The 22,262-nt window shown below is 46.9% G+C and overlaps 1 protein-coding gene across 2 annotated transcripts in view; it reads left to right on the top strand.

The window, feature by feature from the left end:
* Positions 1-22,262, top strand: part of CCDC93 (coiled-coil domain containing 93) — a 1,008,240-nt gene that overhangs the window by 895,388 nt on the left and 90,590 nt on the right. For both annotated transcript variants that reach the window (XM_069224342.1, XM_069224343.1), the window contains exon 21: positions 15,181-15,265. In XM_069224342.1, coding sequence (XP_069080443.1) covers positions 15,181-15,265 — 85 coding nt within the window. The remainder of the gene's footprint in view (positions 1-15,180; positions 15,266-22,262) is intronic.

Consider the following 22,262-nt stretch of genomic DNA (forward strand, 5'->3'; position numbering starts at 1 on the left):
CGCAACACAGGAGCCGGCTCCAAATGGAGCCGGCGGTGTTGCGGCCGTGCGACGGGTGCAGTTGCACCTGTCGTGCTTTTCACTGTCTGCATAGCAGACAGTGAAAAGCTGCACGGGCCCTGTCAGGGGGCCCCTGCACTGCCCATGCCAGTGGCATGGGCAGTGCAGGGGCCACCAGGGGCCCCGCGACTCCCCGTACCGCCAGCCTTTTCCTGGTGGTTCAAACCACCAGGAAAAGGCTGGCGGTAGGGGGACTCGTAATCCCCTGGGCAGCTCTGCTAGCAGGTGGTGCGACCGCGCCGCTTCCGCCGCGGTCGTAATGCCCTGGGAAGCACCGCCAGCCTGTTGGTGGTGCTTCCTCTGGAACAGCCCTGGCGGTCTTGGACCGCCGGGGTTGTAATGACGGCCTATGTGTCTTCAGAATATCCAAGAATAAAATTGCAGTGTAGCCTAAAAATAATGAGAAAAAGACACACATAATAAGAATGACAGTAAAACCTACTGTGGGTCAGGTGCAATTAGTTAAAAAGCATTGTTTATTTCTAATGGGTACATCTTTCCACAGATTACTCACTAAGTGAATTATCCTTCTAGGCATCAGGCTGGCATGAAAAACCTTTTACCTAATATCTCTCCAGCTTTGCCCGGTGGGGTCATGTGGCCTCAGCTGGAATTCTGCCTCAGGAAATGACTACACCGATTAATATTAGTTGTCACCTGGCATGCTGGTGTCAGTTCTGTTTTCCAAGCCTCGTCAGCACCCCGTCCCCAGCTCACTCTCCTATGCACTTAACTTGTCAAATGTCACCTCAAAAACTTTCAGGTTTCAAGCCTTGTTGCAAATGACACAAGATCCACGTAACAATTGCTTGTGCTGCTTCAGATCAGAGCATAATGTTGTTGTCTGTGATCCTTGTGACTCCAGGCATCAGGCAGCTGTCAGGCAGCAGTAGGCCAGGTGATTTAGGGTATGCCCTGCAATAGGGTGCCTAAGCAATCTCTTTTGGCCACAAGTAAGTCAATTTTTAGGGAATGATCTCTTGAAACATCTTCTCAATAAAACGGTCACAAACCTAGAACTGTTCGGGTCTGAAGGTTGTTCCCTCTACCAACCTGTTTTACGTCGTCACATACCATCCTAATGTTACAAAAAGATGAGACCTGAGCTTCTCAGTCTATTGTCTGAATCTGTGAAGTTTGAGGCTTTCTAGTGTGCAATGCTGGATTTCTTCAGGAAGGTTCTTGCACCTTCTGCACTGGTGAGCATATCCCTGCCGGCTTCGCAACTCTGGTGGTTCTCACTCTGATTGTTCTCAATCTTATATCTCGATACTGCACCTCCATGTGCAAAAGCCCTTGTGCCTAAGAACATGAAGCCTGCCAAAGAGCCATACTGTTTGTTCTGAGCTCCATTGGACACTGACAGAGATGCAGTCTATGGTGCCTCTCCTGAAACAATCAAAGGAAATTATACATATGGCAAGAGAAAATGTAAAGGTTAATTTTAACGATGTTCCCTTGGCAAAGCACCTCCCTAAGGCTCAGAGATTTGACCAGATGAAGGAGAGTTTTGGTTCCCACTGGAAAGTCTTCGCAATGCCTGGTAAAGACTATGGCCATACAGAACATGATGACTTAGAACTGAAAAGGTCTTTCCTCCTTACAGTATCAGTGCTGACATATCTGGATTTGCAAAATGTGAGTGAACTAGCCACTTCATGAGAAAGAGACATCTCTTACTTATTTAACCCTGCTTCAGAGAAAGTGTTCTCATTCCTGACTGTAGTACGAAAAGCTGCTGAAGCAAATTACTTGTCCCTTTGCGGAGGATGTCTAACATTTTGCCTGGAATCTTGCAGTCGTCCTCCGCATTGTAGAGTCCTTGCTTTCAGCGCATTAAGTCCTATTGGTTCTCGTCATGACTGCTTGTGAGGAGCCCATTTTGGATGCAGCAGTACACAGACAGCCAGGCGTCATAGGTTCTGAGTGAAGCCCACCTTTAGTCTTTTCAACCATGACCTGAATGCCTCATAGTCCAAATGCCATTCTTGAAGCAGAACTGAATGCCATTCCTGTAAGGGTTCCTCACAGATAGTTAAAGAAACTTGATTTTGAGGGCTGAAATTTCTTTGCTTCTGCCCCCAGCCTGCTGGGATGATATGGCCAAAACGTAGAGCAATCAGCTTGCCAAACCACATGAAAAGGCTGTTTACAGACCAATGCAGTGATGGACTTGACCAATGCAAACGGATCTTACTGTGTCGCTCAGACTACACTGAAATCATTGGTCTATGTATGAGCCTTGATGCCATTCTGAGCTGCACACTCGGATGCTTTCCACTGGCTCCTGTGGAGAGATTCAACCCACAATCAAGGACATGCCCTTCGATGCACAGCTTCTTGTTAGAGAGATGACTTCTCACTGGATTGCTTCAAAGACAGTTGAGCGACAGAGCTTAAGCTTTAAGCCTAGCCTTCCCTGTGTCACAGTTCCATCAGCATATTGAAAGCTTAATGGCTATACCAATGCAATGTTCTGCTACCAGAAACAACCTTCTCAGCCCATCCAGGTACTCCAGAAGCTATGTTGCTCCTTTTGGGACAGGTGTGAATATAGATGATGACTTCAGCATCTGTTATTCAGCACCAAGAGGTCTACGGGTGAACGTGCGCTTTACAAATACACCTGTTATGTTATGCAGTGTCTTCCATCGTCTTCTGCTTCTCCTGCCTCAAAACCTCTCTGTCTCTCGTCCCCTCCCCCCCTTTCAGATTACCACCTTCTGGTCAGAGAAAGGTCTCCCTTTTCCCCATATATTTAGGTGGTGCTGATGTCTTGATCATTCTTCTAATCTGCAAAATTGTATGCCCTACTCATACTGTCCTTACTACTGGAATATCCCCCTTCTACCTAGTCATGCTGTCACGGGCGTGACTCAGTTTTAGAGCCATTTGTCCTTCCCTGGTAACATAGGGGCCATAGAGATAGCATCTCTGGAAGAAAGAAGCACGGTATTATATTCACTTTAATTCTTGTTCCCAAGCAGGATGAAGGTCTAAAACTCATCGTGGATCATTGTCTTTTGACTTTGTTATTTTGGCAGGAAAAGGTCAAGATGCTGTCCCCAAGCCAGATCTTACTGACCCTGAATACTGAAGACTTGGTTCTGTTCCTATATCTTCAGGACGGCTACTTTCATCTTCCAATTACTCCCACATGCAGTGATTACCTGAGGTTCACTACTGGATCCTTGTACTCTGTTTGTGGTTCTACCCTTCGGACTAATGACTGCACCACATGTCCTCATTAAAAAATGCTGGTAGTTGCGAACACTTCAGTGTGACAGGTAGGGGTTTATATATTTATGTACTTGGGCAACTGGATAGTGAACACTTTGTCCTGGGTACTGGTTAGTGAACACAATCAGCAGAAGATCTCTCTACTCCATGATTTTGGCTTTACCATCAATTTCCAAAGTCCCAGCTCTCTTCTGTGCAGAGGTTAACCTTCAAAGTGTCAGTACTGAAAATAACCTCAATCAAGATCTATTGGCCTCCTGGGGGGGGGGGTACACATATTCGGAAGGTTATTCTGAGGTTTCTGACTCAGGCTCTGGTCCCAGTAATGCAGTTCTTGCATTTGTTTGGCCTTCACATTGTTTTGCTATCACATGGCAGATGAAGGTCCTTCGATGGTGCCTGAGGTCATAGTGGCTGCAGCAACAGGAACGTCTCTTGGCTTTGGTGCTGACCTTCCACTCTATTCATTCGGATTTGCATTGGTATAAGGGTCCCTCCAACCTCTTGGTTGGTCATCCTTTCAGCCCCCCCAGGCTGTGACTACTGTGTCATGGACACCTCTTTGCTTGGCTGTAGTATCCATCTAGGTGACATGTATACTGATACCGTGGTTCACACAGAACATTTTCAAGACAAACATTAATTCTTGTATTAAACAGGCAAATATGAGTCCCAACAAATACACTAAAGCTAAGCAGCAAATACATGTATTGCAATATGCACAGATTCAACAGTTGTGCAATGTTCAAAGGGGAACACAGGGTGAAGTGAATGACAAACAAGTGAGCAGTGTCTGTTTACAAAGGCGAGTGATAACAAGACAATAGGCAATAAGGAAGAAACTTTGCTGTTCCTAATAATGCAGTAAATACAGTAACAGCAGTATGTTTCTGAGGAAAGAGCCTCTATTGACATGGTCACCCTCCCCCCCCCCTCACCCAAGCCCCACACACACTTTTTGCCTCGTTTCTGGTGTAATTTCAGCTGACCTAAACAGGTCCCCAGTGCCTGATCTTTCCCTAAAACTACACAGTCGTTTTTTCCAATTGGCAAACCTTTAACTACCACTATAAGTCCCTAGTAAATGGTACCCCTGGTACCTAGGGCATGGCGTATTAAAATAAGCCCCCTGAGGGCTGCAGCACAAACTGTGCCACCCTCAGGTACCCCCTCACTAAGGGCACACAATGCTGCTTTCGCAGGCTGTGTGTCTTGTTGCATAACTAAAATGAAAACACAACATGGCACACTGCCCGTGTGCCCTGTCCCCTTTACACTGCATGCATTATATGTAAGTCACCCTTCTAGCATGTCTTCCAGCCCTAAAGGCAGGATGCATTATATTACATGTGAGGTCATCCCTGCATGAGCAGATGTGCCCCTGCTATGACTTTGTCGATTCTCCGACATAGTAAATGAACAGTGAAGCCTTTTTAAGTATATGTGCTGGACACTGGTCATTACGAGTTCCCCAGCTACATGATGGCTTCACTGACAATAGGGATGTTTGGTATCAAACATCTTGTATTTATAAACCTTCACTGAATCCAGTGATGAATTTATTAATACATGCACTCAGAGGGCACTTTAGAGGTGCCCCCTAAAAACCTACCAACTTCTAGCGGGGACACTGACTTGTGAAAACCAGTACAGCCACCTTAGACAGAGTTCTGGTCTCCTGAGGTGACAGCCAATGTGCGTGAGGGCTCAGAACAAAATCCTGCTCTGGTAAGAGGTTTGACCTGCCCCAGGCAGGATGGACATTCCAGGGTGGAGAGCTTCAAAGGCCTTGCCACCTTTGAAATGCTACCAAGGCCTCTCCATATAGTAGAGCAGGCCGGTCCCCAGTTCCTAACCCCACTTTTAGCAGCAAGACTGGTGGGGAAAATTAAGTAAATTTGGAGGTGTGCCCACTTCATGCCAGTCCCACCACTAGGGGGGATGAGCTGAAGTGGACACTGCTTTTTAAATTCCTCCATCTTGCATGGAAGGAATAAGGCCAATAGGGTTAGGGCTATGCCACTTCCCAAAGAAGTGGTCATTGGAAGGGTATAGTCACCCTAAAGGTGAGTAGCCCATTGGCTACCACCTGGCACTCCCTGTAACGTTCCTAAATTCAGTATTTAGGTGGCACCCCCAGAACCCTTGAATCAGATTCCTGTTGACCAAAGAAGAGCTGGACAAGCCAAAAGTCTCCCCAGTAGAGAAGACTGAAGACACCAACTGACTTGGCACTAGTCCTACCGGTCTGTCTGCAGCCTTCAAAGAACCTGCTCCCAGAAGACGACTGTCCTGCAGCCCAGCGACCTCCAAAGCCTTGGGAGGACTGCCTGCCTTCGATAAAGACCAAGAACTCCTGCGGACAACAGACATGTCCAAAATAAACTATCTGTAAAGAAGAAGGCTTCTTGATGAATCGTGAGACCGCTGCCTGGAACAGCCTTTGCACCCGATGTCCCCGGCCGAAGTCAAGTGGCCCACCAGTCCAGTTAAGGTTCCCCTGTGGGCTGACCCCGCCCAGACTTCGCAACCACGCCTGCAACCTAAATCCAAGGACTCCCCCTGACCGCGACCTTCCTGGTAAGCTGTTTCCAATGCCAAAAGACACCCCTGCACTTGGAGCCCCTGGGCATTGGGGACCTAAACTGTCAGTGTCTCTACGACCCCAAGCATCTTTACGTACCTGGGCAGCTGTGGGTTGACTTCACCTGCCTCCTGGCCAGTGCCTACAGCCTGTTCTGAAAGTGATCTTCTCCATTGAATAACATTGGGCGCCCAATGCTATGTTGGCACTCTGCACCAGGCCACCCCTGTGCCGCTGAGGGTGTATGTTTTGTACTGCCTTGCGCCCCCCCCATGGTTGTAGATTTTTAAGAGCACTGAAGTGGTGCATGGAAAGCAATGTCTAAAAGCAACATAGCAGAAACAAACTTAATAATTCTATATCCGAGGATTTATAGATAAAAGAGCGCAAAGACACATAGTGAGCACTAATATTACTCAGAAATGGGCCTCAAGTCACTTGTTGCATGAGCAGTTTTATAAAGCCAATTGCAAGCAAGTGGCAAAATTGCATAAAATTTGTTTTTTAGCACGTGAGCGACAGGGCAGAATGTTACTGTCCGTCTCCAAGGATGGCATTGAGTGGGGCTGTGTAAATTCCTTCTTTTTCTGCACCTTAAACACAGTCTGGGGTTCTTCTGAGAGATATTCGCTCCCAATCTTTTTCTCAATTAAGAAGAAAAAGTGCAACAACAAACATGTTGCCCCTTAAGAGCTCAAGTTTTGAATCCAGTAAGGGCTGAGGGATTACTTACCCCTATGATGTTTGCCTCGGGTGTCTAGGCTCGGGACATGACTCTTAGGTCTGAGTGTCATGTCAAAGATTGCATCCGAAGACAATTAAAGAGAGAGAGGCTAAGCTCTTTATTGTCAAAATTAAGGGTGAAAGGAGGGAGAGGCAGATGCCGGTTGAAGCTCCGGTGAAGGCCACTGGGGTCACCGACTTAGAGATCTTCTCGTCATAAACATAAGAAACAGAGAAGACACTGTATTGGGAAAAAACAGAGGTGAGTCTCCGAGAGGTACCCCCCTTTTTAGGCTACTCTTCGGCCCTGGAGCTGGTTGAAATCCAGCTCTCTATGGATCTGATGTCACTGTTGCTGGTGGAGGTCCTGACAGCAGAGCCGACTCCTTAAAAAAGAACAGATGATGACTGATTTAGGGATAACCCCCCTTATCAGGCATGCTAGCTTGAATCCAGTGGCATAGTGAGCCCTGACCCACATCTGGGCATACCCAGCATACCAGGGCCGACATGTAAAAACAACAGGTGATAGATGGACCGCTGAACAATGTGAAACATTAACCCCCAGTCACAAATTTGGGCCTAAATGCATTGTTTCTTTGCCCATCATGCCTCGGTCAAGGTCACTAGGGTCATCGACTTGGAGATCTTCGCACCACAAATATAAGAAAAGGAGGGGACACAATTGTGGGAAGAAAGACAGAGGTAAGTCTTTGAGGGGTTCTCCTCCCCCTTAGGCTCCTCTTCGGAGCTGGTTGAAACCCATTCCCCTTTGGGGCCGATCCTACTGGTGCTGGTGGAGTTCCTGACACCACAACTGGTTCCAAACTCTAGCATGCACCCTTGTCCCAACGTCCTGGCAAACTGTTCATATCAGGCACCTTACCTGGCTGTCATGTTTGAGGTGTTCATGTGGGCGATGGTCCCCTCTGGGGGTGCCTTTTGGTCCCTTCAGTTTGCCCTGTGGGTTTTCCGATCGTGCCATTTGCGTCATTCATACTGCTGTCACTGGCACTGTTGTTTCCATTGGTGCCCCACGATGCTATTCACTGGGTTCATGCTGCTATCGCTGGCACCTTTGGTCCCATTGATGCTCGGATTGCGCCAACACTGACCCTAGCCAAGCTTTCACTGACACTGACACTGGTCGCTGCTTGAACGAAATTGGCTTTAATACCAACACCTGAACTGACTCCTTGGATTTCATAGCCTGTGGAGCTGTCAAGAACAGAGGTACTGCTTCTCCTAGAAGTACAACAGGTGCAACAAGAAAAACTGCTTATATGACCTCTATGGTATGGTTTTTGCACATGATGACTATGGAGAACCTTGTGAAAACCCCCTTGGGTTTCTAGAGCTGGTGGAGGCCAGTGGGCTCAACACCTTGTCCGAACTCGAGTTTCTGGACCCTTCGGGCCACCTCCCACCAAGTTTGGCCTCCCATGAAGAAGGCAGTATTAACATTATGATTATCCTTACCGACTGTGGAAAAAAGCGCCAATACTTTAACTGAGTTTCTGCAGGCTACAAAGCACTGGGCGGAACACCTTCTGCCCTTCAGTGGGGCCTTTTAGGATCTAGTTCTTTCTACCTGATCTAAATCCTTGCCTACTTTGGCTGTCAATAGAATGATAGCTAGGATATACCGACCAGTGCCCAATGATCTCCAGTTTCTATCTGAACATCTCTTGCCTGAAAATCCTGGTCATTCAGGCATCTTCTTCCTCCAAATTAACAGCAGGCCCCTTGTCTTTGGCTTTCGCCAAAAGGGAATAAAAAAGGTTTGAGACAAGGTCCAAGAAATGTGTTGCTGCTGGGAATTTAGCAGTTAAGTCCCTCAGTGCAATATGCTGCCTAGGGTGGTACAGGCATACTCTATGGGACAACGCAAGTATCATTGCTCCGAAATTACCACATCTGCAAACCCACTTCATGGACCTCATGTATGATGGCAATGCAGCTTTGGGGCAAATTACAGAGTCTGGTTTTGCCAGTGCTAACTCAGTTGCAGGAGCTGTGGGAACATTAATGGTGGTCCCCAGGCATGCCTGTCTGTGACGGTCAGGTTTTTCAAATGATATCCAGCCACCCTTATGGATATTGCATTCAACGGCTCCAAACTCTTCAGAGAAAAGGCTGACTACACCTTGTAGCCCATCAAGAATAGCTTGGCCATTGTTCAGTGTCTAGAGTTACCAGCCCAGAAGACAGCCAGTCAGTTTCAGAAATCAGCCTTCTTTGCAGTGGCCTGTGTAGAAAACCAGAGTACATATTACAAAATATAATACTGTATCTAAGGTATTAGACTAGCTAGAAAAATAATTGAACAAGTATTTGTAATAGGTATTAAAAATCCAATTCAATTTGGAGGTTGGATTATCAATAAATATTAAAGAAAAGTATCTTTTAGAAAGTTACCTTTTCCCAGCCTGGAGTTCATGAAGGCTAATTCTGCATTTGTTCTCCCATTTCTGCCAGCCAGCAAGTTTAATTTAAAGAGCTATGAAAACTGCTCCCAGGGCAGAAAACAGAGGCCTGGGTGTGGGGAGGTGATGTTCTTCCTTTGACAGGAAGACCAGTGGGATAGGCCCTAAAACTGGATTACCTTCAATGAGACCCTCCCCTGTCACAGGCAAAAGCTACTTGACACCCAGGCTTTCTCCTTTGTCCACCTCCTATCCCCAGCCATACATTGTCCACTCACAGCGAGCTTCTTTTTGACATTACACTGTCTGACCCTGCTGGAGTGTGAAACTCTGATTGGCAAGTCTCCTGGGATTTATATATAACAATAGGGGTGCCCTTGAAAGGCAGGGAAACAGGATGCCAAAACAATTCTTGTGTATCTGCTGTTTGGTTGCTGGAAAACCTAACTTTCTTCTATCAGACGTCTGTCTCAGAGTTTATCGTGGCACAGCGGCTGCACTAAACTTGATATCAGTGTTAGATATGGGAGGACACTAGTCACTAGAAGTACCAGAGTACACTCTGCACATAGACCCCCAGCCTTCATATCCCATGTTTGATGTGGCCGAAGACTATCACTATCTTGAAAATGCTCAAAGTGGGTAGGATTGACCTCTGCAACTTTTGCCTTATTGGTTAGGATGTGCCTAGCAGTCATTCCCAACTACTAGCTTGGCCTCGACATAAATGTAACACCTCTAGGCACCCACTTAATAACAGTCCATGACCTCAGGAATGTTAGAAAATGATTGAATCTGCTGTCGCCAAACTAAGAAGGCCCCTGAGGGACTGTGCCTGCTCTCTCTTGTGCAAAAAGAACAAGTGATGGACGGAATGTTGAACAATGTCAAACATTCACCCCCAGTACAGAGATCTGGGCCTAAATCCATTGTTTTTTTGCTGCCCATGCCATTCCAGTTTGGACCCAGACATATGCAAATCAGTCTTGACCCTGTTCCCCATGGGAGCAGTCCAGCCCGAACTGCCAGGCCATGTCTTCCCTGGTAAAAAGTGGCATCCCGTTCCCCCCAGCATGAGCATTCATGTGCTGTACATCTTCTGACCCTTAAGATCATTTTTCTTCTTGCTGTTAAATTCTGCCAAATGAGTCAGGGAGCTGAAAGCCTCCGAGTGTCAGGCCTGCCTTTACTTTTTAATTCCCGTACAACCTTGTGCTCTGAAGCATAGCTGCTTTCTCTACCTAAGATGGTGAGCCCCTTCCATCTAGGTAATTTGGTCATAACCCTTCAAGCTCAACCCCTCCTCACTGTACTAATGAGGAGAGACTTCATAGGCTGGATTCTAAGAGAGCGGTTAGTTTTTATGTTGACTTAAAGAATTCCGGGTGAACAACCTGTTCTTTGTGAGGAATGTAAGGGAAAAGTGGTGCAAGAAAGAACATTATCTACATAAATTATCTTTTTGCACTAAGACTTGCTATGCATTGCGGCCAAAAGGAGCCCTCTGAGGTCGTTGGGGCTCACTCCATAAGCCTATATCTGCCGTGGCTAGGGCAGTCCCTGTAGAAGATGTTGGCAGAGGGGCTGCTTGGTCGTGGCTTCACACCGTAGCCAAGCACTACTGACTTGATTCGGAGGTGAGGAGGGATGGGCATTGTTTCTGGTCTGCATGTTGCAGTTCTTACTAGTGTAGCAGTCTATCAGGCCCTCCATTCCTGGGTTGGTATTGCTTGGGAATCAATTCAAGAGGTGAGTTATCTGTGGGTAGAAGTATCCATCAGAAGAAAAACTTACTTGCCTTTGGCAACAATTTTGCTGATGGATACTCTATCTACAAGCAGTTTCCTCACCAATCTCACCCACCTCCCCCACTTTTGATGGATAGGTATTGGCCAAAATAAGATTCCACTTCCTATGCTCTTGCGCTATGTTGACAACTTGATGTCATTCCCACCTGCTGCTGCATGGACACATTGTTACTAAAGGTACATAAAGATTTCTGCAGTCAGGCAAACCACTACCCTCTACTATATCAACAGACCTGGTGGCGTGGACTCGTGGAACCTACTATGTTTTGTAATGGTTCACTTGTGGAAGTGGGGCAGTGGCAAGGATTCTTCCCAGTAGTGGCTTACCTAGTAGGCTCTTTCTGTGTGAAGTGAATGCTCTCAATTGTCTGTCCCTGGAGGACCAGAATAGAGAGTTGCATCCCGAAGTGACAAAGGAGATCGTCTTCAGATTAGGGTTTCGATTTGAGACTGTCCTCTCTACAGCACAGAACAGTAAATTCCAGTGATACTGCTTCCGTCAAAAGTAGGGTGGGAAGATCGAGCGTGGTTGTTGATTGTGGATATTGAGTGCAGTCTTCCTCAGTAACTACCGCCATGTGCCAGTGGTTTGGTCTTGGTGAGGACAAAACTGATGATGATGCATGCCACTGGAAGTCATTTAAAAAAAGATATAATGAGGCCAATCCCATAAACTTTCTAGTCTAATTTATCACAAGTTACAGATTGTTCGCCTTTCCGTTTTTGCCTGCCATTCTTGTATGTGAATAATTATACCTTTGGAGGGTATATTTGTATTCTTTCCTTTCCTTCCCTTTGGCGTTTTAAAGGCCCAATTTACATATTGCTACATTGCAAGGCAGTCACTGTAATTTTCTACATTTGACAGTCTCAAAAATGTTTCCTTGAAGGGCGTCCACGATAGATTCCTAATCTGTGCAATAGAGATATGATTGTGTTCTCTTTACTTGCGGAGCAATTAAGTGTAACGGAATATGCTGCATAGCATCAATCCCACCCCACTAAGGCACCATGTATGTGCCTCCACATGGATGTTATGGTAAATTAGACAACACCAATACAAACAGGAAAAAGTCACAAAATAAATAACATATAGCTGCTTTAATCTGGGAAGCATTTCACACAAATCAGTCACCCATCAGTGCTGACGTCACTTCAGACTGCCTTCAGACTCTGATCCAGAGTTTCTCACTGTCTTTTGACCAGAGGTTTCCTCACACATTATGTAGTGGGCAAGGGAAAGGTCACCCCCTAAAACAACAGTGTTCAAACTGTGCAGGGCCTGTTAAAAGCAAATGTCTATGATGGACCTCTAACAAATATGCTTGTGTTGCCTGGCGTCAGAACACTAATCCATGGCCTGTGGAGACCTCACCAAGATGAACCTGGAAGTCAAAGCCAAACTCAACTACAGTAAGCACAATAAGACTCCATGTCCTAAGCAGTTGTAGTCAAAACCAAGGTCCCGTTCCCACTTCAGAAGATGTTCCTGCAGCAAGTCCTCATTGTAGTTAAGTCAAAAAAGAAATATAACAAATCTAAGCAAGAAACAGCCCATTTTGTCCATTTTTGAACACCTGAGAGGGCATCATCGTGCCTCTCAGCCTTGCTTCAAATCTCCCATTAGAGTAGTTTCTGTCCCTGGTCCCGATTCAACCTGACTGTCTAGGTCTGTCGTCGAATTTACAGCAAGTAGAAGTATTCAGAGAGACTATGCTCCATCTGTTCCACAGTTTACCGGCTCACTCTGGCCCCCACTCAGGCCTTAAAATACTGCTTTGGCACCACCAACTGTACTGGTTGCATTCACATTAAAAACAATGCCATGGATGCTGCAGGGTGATGTACAGCCTATAGTATTGTCTGACTCTGAACTGAATCTGCTGTGACGTCCTGCCTGGCGCCAACTGGTGTGCAACCTCTTGTTAATCCTTTAGAGTCTGGTACTTTGCTGTTATCTTATGGTAGAGCCCAGACTTTGCATAACCTATATGGCACTGATTCTGACAATGCCACCTGAGGACAAGGATGATTATATTCCCCAGTATGATGGTATGGTGAGTTCAGCTGGTACGAAGAGTTACAGGATGCCACTGGGCTTAACACTTTGCATGATTCTGGCTTTTTTTGTTTGCATTTTAATATAGCTCAAATTTGACCCAGAGGTATTGGAGTGTTTTAAATGAGCAGCAATTACATTATACAATTTCCCTGTCGTGATACAAATGGCAGGTGAAGTACTAGACTTACAACTGCCAACCATGAAAATTAATAGTAATGTGCTAACTATATTATTTCAACCTGGTCAGTCTCCCACTGAGCCACTGTTACGCTACAATGAGGCACATGCTGACAACCTATTGGACACTTGAGTCAAGCCCTGTTTGGGATTGCCCAGCAGTAGACATGTTGCCTGTTGACATCACCCTGCGCCTGATGACCCTACCTTCCTAAAAAACATCCCACTCCAGAGAACCTGGTGGTCCAAACTTCTCCCAGCAGAGTCAATCCAAACAATTTCCCTGCCACTCCTCCTAAATGAATTGAGACTTTGATCAAAAGGAGGTTCCCCTCCACAAGCCTTGCGCTTAGATCTCTCAATGCCAGCTGTCCCCTTGGCTGTTATTCCCATGCCCTTTGGGATACCAGGCCACAGGTTATGCTGGCTGTTGATGAGGACCTTCGGTGTCTCTCTCACACAGGCTGTTCAGAACAACCACAATGCAGCAACATTTGTAATATGCTCGAGATTGGACTTGTCTAATTGCTTAGGACGTGCCATGGGCACAATTGTAGCTATCCATCGTCATGCCTAGATGAGACCCACAAGTTTCTCCAAGGACATGTCCTATGGCAGATCCCCCCTTTTTGCGGATAAAGACAACTCAGCCTAGATGTGCTTTAAAGAGAACAGAGCCACAGCTCATTCCTTGGGCCTGCCTGCTCGTGTGGGGTAGTTCCACCAGCAATTTCACTCTGTTCAGGGCTACCTTTGACAACTCCTCCATCCCATCAGGATTTTCAGCCCTTTCCTAACCGAGGCCTTGGTTCCCAGAGAAATTGAGGTCAGCCAGGGTACTGTGCAGCTCAGTCCCCACACCTCCTGCAGTTGTAACCAGAAAATACTTTACTGAGTCCTTGCAGTCACACAACCAGCCTGTTGAACACAGGATCCAATATTTCCTCCAGCAGTAGCAGGCCATCACGATGGACAGGGAGTGCAGGGCCTTTAGTCCAAAGGAACACTAGATTAGGTTCCTGACTTGAAAGTAGGGTCTGGCTGTTCCTCTTGCTACTTCTTTGTGGAGGAGGATGGTGGCCTTCGTCGTGTTTTAGATGTGTTCCCACTCAAAGCTTTCCTCTTCATTATAGCCCAGGTCCTGTCTTCCTTGGGCCCTGGGGACAGGATGATGGTGACCTACAGAACACATATTTTTATTTCCCTGTTCTGCAGGCCCACAGGCACTTTCTGCGGTTTATGGTGGGCCAAGAGCATTTTCAGTTTGCAGTGCTCTTCATGACAGTTGTTCACAAAAATTATGGCAGTGGTTACTGCATATCTACAGAGGTCAGGCATACCAGTCTATGCGTACCCCAACAGCTAGCTTTTGAAGGCCAGTTTTCTACAGTCAGTCATAGATTACCTCCAGTTGATGGCAGACCTCTTAAAAACTTTCAGGTTCTTGTTGATCAACATGCCAAAGCCACACCTGACTCGTTCATAGAGGCTCCTATTTATTGGAGCCTTTCTGGATATGTACAGAAATGGGAAGTAGTGCTTTATCAGTTCACTAGGTGAGGAACCTGTGGTTAGAAGTATCCATCAGAAGAACAAGTTACTTACCTTCAGTAATGCTTTTTTTATGGATACTGTATCTAACTACTACTGTAAAATAGAATCTTTTCACTTACCTTAAATAAATTCCACTGTAGCGATCAGCACAGTCACTTCGGATCAGTCAATAAGCTCCGCGTCTGATGGCGTGGACTGAGTCAAGAAAGAAACTGACAGTGTGCAGAGATGGCATGTATATGTGGCTCTGACATTAGTAGCTCTGGGGCAGAGCAAAGCTGACATGGAGCTGCAGTGCGCCACCTATCAGTCTGCAGGAGTAATGCTGAAAACAATCTCCAATCTAGTCTGGTGCATGGGAATATTCACAAGGTGAGAAATATGTGGTTAGATAGAGTAGCCACCAGAGAGAACGTTTCTGAAGATAAGTAACTGGTTCATTTGTACAGGTCTGTTTTAATGTCATACAATATTAAATAAATAATAGTTGTATCGTGGAAACAGATCTTTAAGGCTGAATTTTCGGGTCATCTTTTTACATTGCAGAGCTATGGCTTCTTCTGGTACACGTGAGCAGTTTTTGCGACAGATGGAGCAGATTGTAGAAGGGATCAAACAGAACAGGTTGAAGGTAAGCATATTTGATTCCATGTTTGTTCCTGGAACCTTCAAAGAAACCCTTGGTGACTGTTGAACAGTATTATCAGCAGGACAGGAATCTCCATCCAGGCTGCTTTAGGTGACAGCTTTTTTTTTAAGCAGGAAGCTCCTTGAAACATTTCACCTGCAACTCTTCTTAGTTGTTACGTTGCAGAATAATACGTTCATAACATTGTTTTGCTTTATAGAGGTGTGCTAGGAACACGGGGGATCAGTGTACTCAAAACATTTTTAGATTTGACATAGTCTGACCAACCGCATGGTTCTCCATTTTTAGTATACAGGGAGTGCAGAATTATTAGGCAAGTTGTATTTTTGAGGATTAATTTTATTATTGAACAACAACCATGTTCTCAATGAACCCAAAAAACTCATTAATATCAAAGCTGAATATTTTTGGAAGTAGTTTTTAGTTTGTTTTTAGTTTTAGCTATGTTAGGGGGATATCTGTGTGTGCAGGTGACTATTACTGTGCATAATTATTAGGCAACTTAACAAAAAAAAATATATACCCATTTCAATTATTTATTATTACCAGTGAAACCAATATAACATCTCAACATTCACAAATATACATTTCTGACATTCAAAAACAAATCAGTGACCAATATAGCCACCTTTCTTTCCAAGGACACTCAAAAGCCTGCCATCCATGGATTCTGTCAGTGTTTTGATCTGTTCACCATCAACATTGCGTGCAGCAGCAACCACAGCCTCCCAGACACTGTTCAGAGAGATGTACTGTTTTCCCTCCTTGTAAATCTCACATTTGATGATGGACCACAGGTTCTCAATGGGGTTCAGATCAGGTGAACAAGGAGGCCATGTCATTAGATTTCCTTCTTTTATACCCTTTCTTGCCAGCCACGCTGTGGAGTACTTGGACGCGTGTGATGGAGCATTGTCCTGCATGAAAATCATGTTTTTCTTGAAGGATGCAGACTTTTTCCTGTACCACTGCTTGAAGAAGGTGTCTTCCAGGAACTGGCAGTAGGACTGGGAGTTGAGCTTGACTCCATCCTCAACCCGAAAAGGCCCCACAAGCTCATCTTTGATGATACCAGCCCAAACCAGTACTCCATCTCCACCTTGCTGGCGTCTGAGTCGGACTGGAGCTCTCTGCCCTTTACCAATCCAGCCACGGGCCCATCCATCTGGCCCATCAAGACTCACTCTCATTTCATCAGTCCATAAAACCTTAGAAAAATCAGTCTTGAGATATTTCTTGGCCCAGTCTTGACGTTTCAGCTTGTGTGTCTTGTTCAGTGGTGGTCGTCTTTCAGCCTTTCTTACCTTGGCCATGTCTCTGAGTATTGCACACCTTGTGCTTTTGGGCACTCCAGTGATGTTGCAGCTCTGAAATATGGCCAAACTGGTGGCAAGTGGCATCGTGGCAGCTGCACGCTTGACTTTTCTCAGTTCATGGGCAGTTACTTTGCGCCTTGGTTTTTCCACACGCTTCTTGCGACCCTGTTGACTATTTTGAGTGAAACGCTTGATTGTTCGATGATCACGCTTCAGAAGCTTTGCAATTTTAAGAGTGCTGCATCCCTCTGCAAGATATCTCACTATTTTTGACTTTTCTGAGCCTGTCAAGTCCTTCTTTTGACCCATTTTGCCAAAGGAAAGGAAGTTGCCTAATAATTATGCACACCTGATATAGGGTGTTGATGTCATTAGACCACACCCCTTCTCATTACAGAGATGCACATCACCTAATATGCTTAATTGGTAGTAGGCTTTCGAGCCTATACAGCTTGGAGTAAGACAACATGCATAAAGAGGATGATGTGGTCAAAATAATAATTTGCATAATAATTCTGCACTCCCTGTATATATATATATGTTAGAAATGGGGTCTCTAGTTGGCAGAGTTATACACCCTTGTCCAAGTAGGGACCACAATCCTAGTCAGGGTAAGTCACACACAATTCAAATTATCCTGTGCCCACCCTCTGGTAGCTTGGCACTGAGCAGTCAGGCATAACTTAGATGGCAATGTGTAAAGTATTTGTGCAGTAAATCATACAGTAACAGTGAAAACACCATAAAAATACACCACACAGATTTAGAAAAATATATGGTATTTATCTGGTTAAATTAAGGTCAAAACGATAAAGATTTAATAAGCACACGTTGAGATGTCCCTTTTGCAAGTTTAAAAACAGTCTTAAATCTTAGAAATCAACAGTTGTCTCTTGTTTCTACAAAGTACCTGGTTTGCATCAAAATTACCATGCACGGAGACTGCAGAGGAGGAGATGCGTGCAAAAATAAGGGGTGCAGTCTTGGTTCCTTACTGAGATGTGGGGATCTTTTGACGTCCAGGGACGAGGCAGCAAAAATCCTGGGCGTACAGGAAGAAGTCACAGGTGTTGCGTCGATCCGGTAGGGCTCTGCGTCGAATTGTCAGTCGCAATGCAGGCGCTGCGTCAGTCTTCGCTCAGGAAGTCGTGCTGTGTCATTTCGGTTCGGCTGTGCAGCTATTTTCTCATCGCAGGGCAGGCTGTGCGTTGTTTCCATCAGGATATGTGTCGATATTAGGTGCACAAGAAGTTTCCTTGAAGAGATGAAGTCTTTTTGGCCCTGAGAATTCAGAAAACAGGAGGCAACTCAATCCAAGCCCTTGGAGAGCACTTCTCTCAGAGGCCAGCAAGGCAGCAGGGCAACAGCAGGGTAGCAGTCCTTCACAGCAAAGCAGTCCAGATGAGTCCTTTGGGCAGTCAGGAAGTTCATTTTGACAGGTTGCAGGTTCAGGTCCAGAAGTGTCTGATTTGGTGGGGTCAGGGACCCATTTTATATACCCAAAAATGCTTGAAGTGGGGTAGACATCAAAGAGTGGTTTTGAAATCCACAAGGTCCCCTTTCAGTGAAGGGCTGTCGGCCAGGGTCCCAGTACAGGATTTGGCAGTCCATTTTGTGAGGGCAGGCCTAGCCTTTAGAATGTAAGTGTCAGGCCCTCCACCCTTCCAGCCCAGGAACACCCATTCATTATGCAGATGAATGCAGACGTGTCTGAGTATCCTGTGTTTGTGGTTGTCTGGGTGGAATGCACAAGGGAGCTGTCAACCAGCCCAGCCCAGCTGTGGTTTGGAGACAGGCTGTAAGGCACAGATAGATTTTAAGTGCAGAGAAATGCTCACTTTCTAAAAGTGGCATTTCTAAAATATAAAATACAACCCCACCAATAAGCAGGATTTTCTATTACCATTCTGGCCATACTAAGCAAGACTTGTTTACCCCTTTCTGATCAGAACAGTATGTGAGGGCAGATCGAACGCTAACCTATGAAAGGAGCAGGCCTTAGTGGAAAACAAATTTAGGAGTTTGACACTACCAGGACATATAAAACACACCTGTATATGTCCTGCCTTTTACCTACATTGCACCCTGCCCTATGGGTTACCTAGGGCCTACTTTAGGGGTGACGTATATGTAGAAAAAGGGGAGTTTATGGCTTGGCAAGGACTTTTAAATGCCAAGTCGAAGTGGCAGTGAAACTGCACACACAAGCCTTGCAATTGCAGGCCTGAGAAATGGTTAAGGGGCTACTTATGTGGGTGGCACAACCAGTGCCGCAGGCCCACTAGTAGCATTCGATTTACAGGCCCTGGGCACATTTAGTGCACTTTACTAGGGACTTACAAGTAAATCAAATATGCCAATCGGGAATGAACCAATGTTACCATGTTTAAGGGAGAGAGCATGTGCACTTTAGCACTGGTAAGTCCTAAAACCATCAAAAACAGTGTCAGAAAAGTAGTGGGAGGCAGGCAAAATGTTGGGGGATGACCACCCTAAGGCTTTCATGTCTAACAGGTCCCCCCCCAGCTGGAAGTGGGGAGAGCTACCCAACCCCTTGGGAGCTTTCATCGCTAAGGCAGGAGAATCTGGAAACACATCAGCACTGGCGTGGTCAGTCCCCGGGCGATGCTCCACCGTAAAGTCCATCCCCTGTAGGGAAATGGACCACCTCAAAAGTTTAGGATTTTCGCCCCTCATCTGCATGAGCCATCTGAGGGGCCTGTGGTCTGTCTGAACCCGAAGGGAGTCCCAAACAGGTAGGGTCTCAGCTTCTTCAGTGCCCATACCACAGTAAATGCTTCTCTTTCTACAACACTCCACCTCTGTTCCCGTGGTAATAGCCATCTACTAATAAAGGCTACTGGTTGGTCTAGGCCCTCCTCATTCAGCTATGCTAGGACCGCCCCAAAGCCATGCTCTGAAGCGGCTGTCTGCACGATGAACTCCTTGGAGTAGTCATGGGCCCTGAGCACGGGTGCCGTGCACATGGCTTACTTCAGAGAATCAAAGGCTTTCTGACAAGCCTCTGTCCAATTCACCAACCTAGGCTGTTTCTTAGATGTGAGTTCTTTTAAGGGAGCCACTATGATGCCATAACTCTTACCAAATCTGCGGTAGTACCTGGTGAGACCCAGGAAGGCTCTCACCTCAGTTTGCCAGACCATGATTGTCTCAATCTTGGCCTGGAGGGGCTGCACCTTGCACCACCTTTTAGGTGTCCCAAGTACACCACGGAACCCTGTCCAATCTGGCACTTACTGCTCTTCATGATCAGGCCTGCCTGTTACAGAGCCTGAAGCATCTCCTTGAGGTGGAGCAGGTGTTCCTCCCAGCTGGAACTGTAGACGGCAGTGTCGTCTAAGTAGGCTGCACAGAACGCCTCCTTGCCAACTAGGACCCCGTTAGCTAACCGTTGGAAGGCGGCGGTGGCATTTTTTAAGCCAGAGAGCATTACCCTGAACGGGTAATGTCCCTCAGGAGTAGAAAAAGCAGATCTCTCTTTAGCCCCCTCATTCAAGGCGACCTACCAGTACCGTGATGTGAGATCAAAGGTACTGAGGAATTTGGCAGCACCTAACCTGTCTACGAGCTCATCAGCTCAGGGGATGGGGTGACCGTCTGTCTTAGTGACGGAGTTGAGACCCTGGTAGTCAACGCAGAACCTAAGCTCTGGCTTGGTACCGGGAGCGGCAGCCTTGGGAACCAGCACCACAGGGCGGGCCCAGTGACTGCTGAATTTCTCAATCACCCCCAGAGCCAGCATCTTGGCAACTTCCTCCTTGATGCTGGCCTTCACACTGTCTGACAACCTGTAAATGTTGCTCTTTACAGGGGGACTGTCTCTCATGTCAATGTCATGGACACATAAGTGTGTGAGGGCAAACAGGGGTGAGTATTGTTCCTGTATCTTGTAGCAATCTCCTCTCCGATCCAGGGTCAGGGAGTCAGAGATTGACGCCCTCTACTGACCCATTACCTTCCTTGGCAGAGAGGAGGTCAGGGAGAGGTTCACTCTCCTCTTCCATACCCTCACCTATCACCAGAAGCATGCTGACCTCTCAAAATGAGGCTTCAGTCGGTTCTGATGGAGCACCCCTAGGGGGTTTCTAGGGGACTTGAGGTCCACTAAGTAAGTGGCCTCCCTTAATGCTCCTTGATTTCAAATGGGCCAGCCCAGCGGTCCCGAAGGGCCCTAGGCTATACTGGCAACATCACCCAAACCTTGTTACCAGGTTGAAACTCTACCAGGGTGGCCTTCGGGTCATACCATTGTTTCATAACCTCTTGACTGGCCTCGAGGTTGCTCTTGGCCTTCTTCCAGAAGTGCTGCATCTGGTTGCGGAACGCCAGCATGTAACTGACCACATACTAGAGGGGTTTCCTGGGAGCATTCTCCCACCCCTCTTTTACTATGCTTAGGGGTCCCGTGACAGGGTTCCCATAAAGAAGTTCAAAGGGGCTGAACCCCGTCCCTTTCTGGGCACCTCTCTATAAGCAAAGAGAAGGCGTGGCAAGAGGGCGTCCCACTTAAGCTTCATGGCCTAAGGTAGGCATGTGATCATGCCTTTCAAGGTCTTGTTGAATCTCTCCACAAGACCATTGGATTGGGGATGGTAAGGATTGTTGAACCGGTAGGTTACCCGACACGCATCCCACATAGACTTCATGTATGCAGACATAAAGTTTGTGCCTCTGTCAGACACAATCTCCTTTGGGAATTCCACACGGGTAAATCTCCCCATCAGAGCTCTGGTCACGTAGATGCCTACCCTTTCAAAGGGGGTGCCAACGAGCAGGATCAGGGGGGCCTTGAGCCTTTACCCTGTCTCCCAACTAGCCTGGCAGGTTAGGCAAGACCTACAGAATGCATCTGAGGCCACCTGCATTCTGGGCCAATAAAAGTGGGTGACAAGCCTGGCAAAGGTCTTGTCTTGCCCCAAATGTCCCGCCAGGGGGATGTCGTGAGCCAGACCCAGTAGGAAGTTCTGGTAGCACTGTGGGACCACCAGCACATGTGCTGCCCTAGCCTCCGACACCTTAGGCTCACTATGGAGGAGATCATTCTCCCAATATATATGGGGATCACCAGAGGCTTCAGCTGCAGCTTGGGCTGAGGTATGTTGCCTCAGACCCTCAAGAGTGGGGCATTCCTTCTGCGCCTGGCTGAATTCCTCCCTGGTTGGCCCACCCTCAGCTTGCCAGCCAGCAAGCTCAGGTAGGTTACCCAGGGCAGCAATGTCCTCCCCAGTTGGCTCAGGGGTTTCCTCCTCAGGGACCCCCTCAACCACTGTGGAAACTTCTGGGACTGGTTACCCACGCCCCATTCCCCTCTCCTTGGCAGCTGTCTGGGCCATTGTTCCGGGCTCCAGACACCCTTGACTCCCTTCCCGGGCAGCCATGGACCTTTTGGTCATGCAGACCCACTCAGGCAACCCTAACATCTCCAGATGAGACTTTAGTTCTACCTCCTTCCAGGTAGTATGCTCAAGGTCGTTGCCTAACAGACAGTCTACAGGCATGGCAGGACTCACAGCTACTTTCACAGTACCAGAGACCACTCCCCCCACTCAAAGGGAACCAGAGCTTCCGGTTCCTGGCTCTCACGATTGTCAGCGATTATGACCTGGTGGAATGTATTAGGGATGATCTGCCCTGCTGACACC

The sequence above is a fragment of the Pleurodeles waltl genome, chromosome 3_1, assembly GCF_031143425.1.
Source record: "Pleurodeles waltl isolate 20211129_DDA chromosome 3_1, aPleWal1.hap1.20221129, whole genome shotgun sequence".
In the NCBI taxonomy this organism is placed as follows: Eukaryota; Metazoa; Chordata; class Amphibia; order Caudata; family Salamandridae; genus Pleurodeles; species Pleurodeles waltl.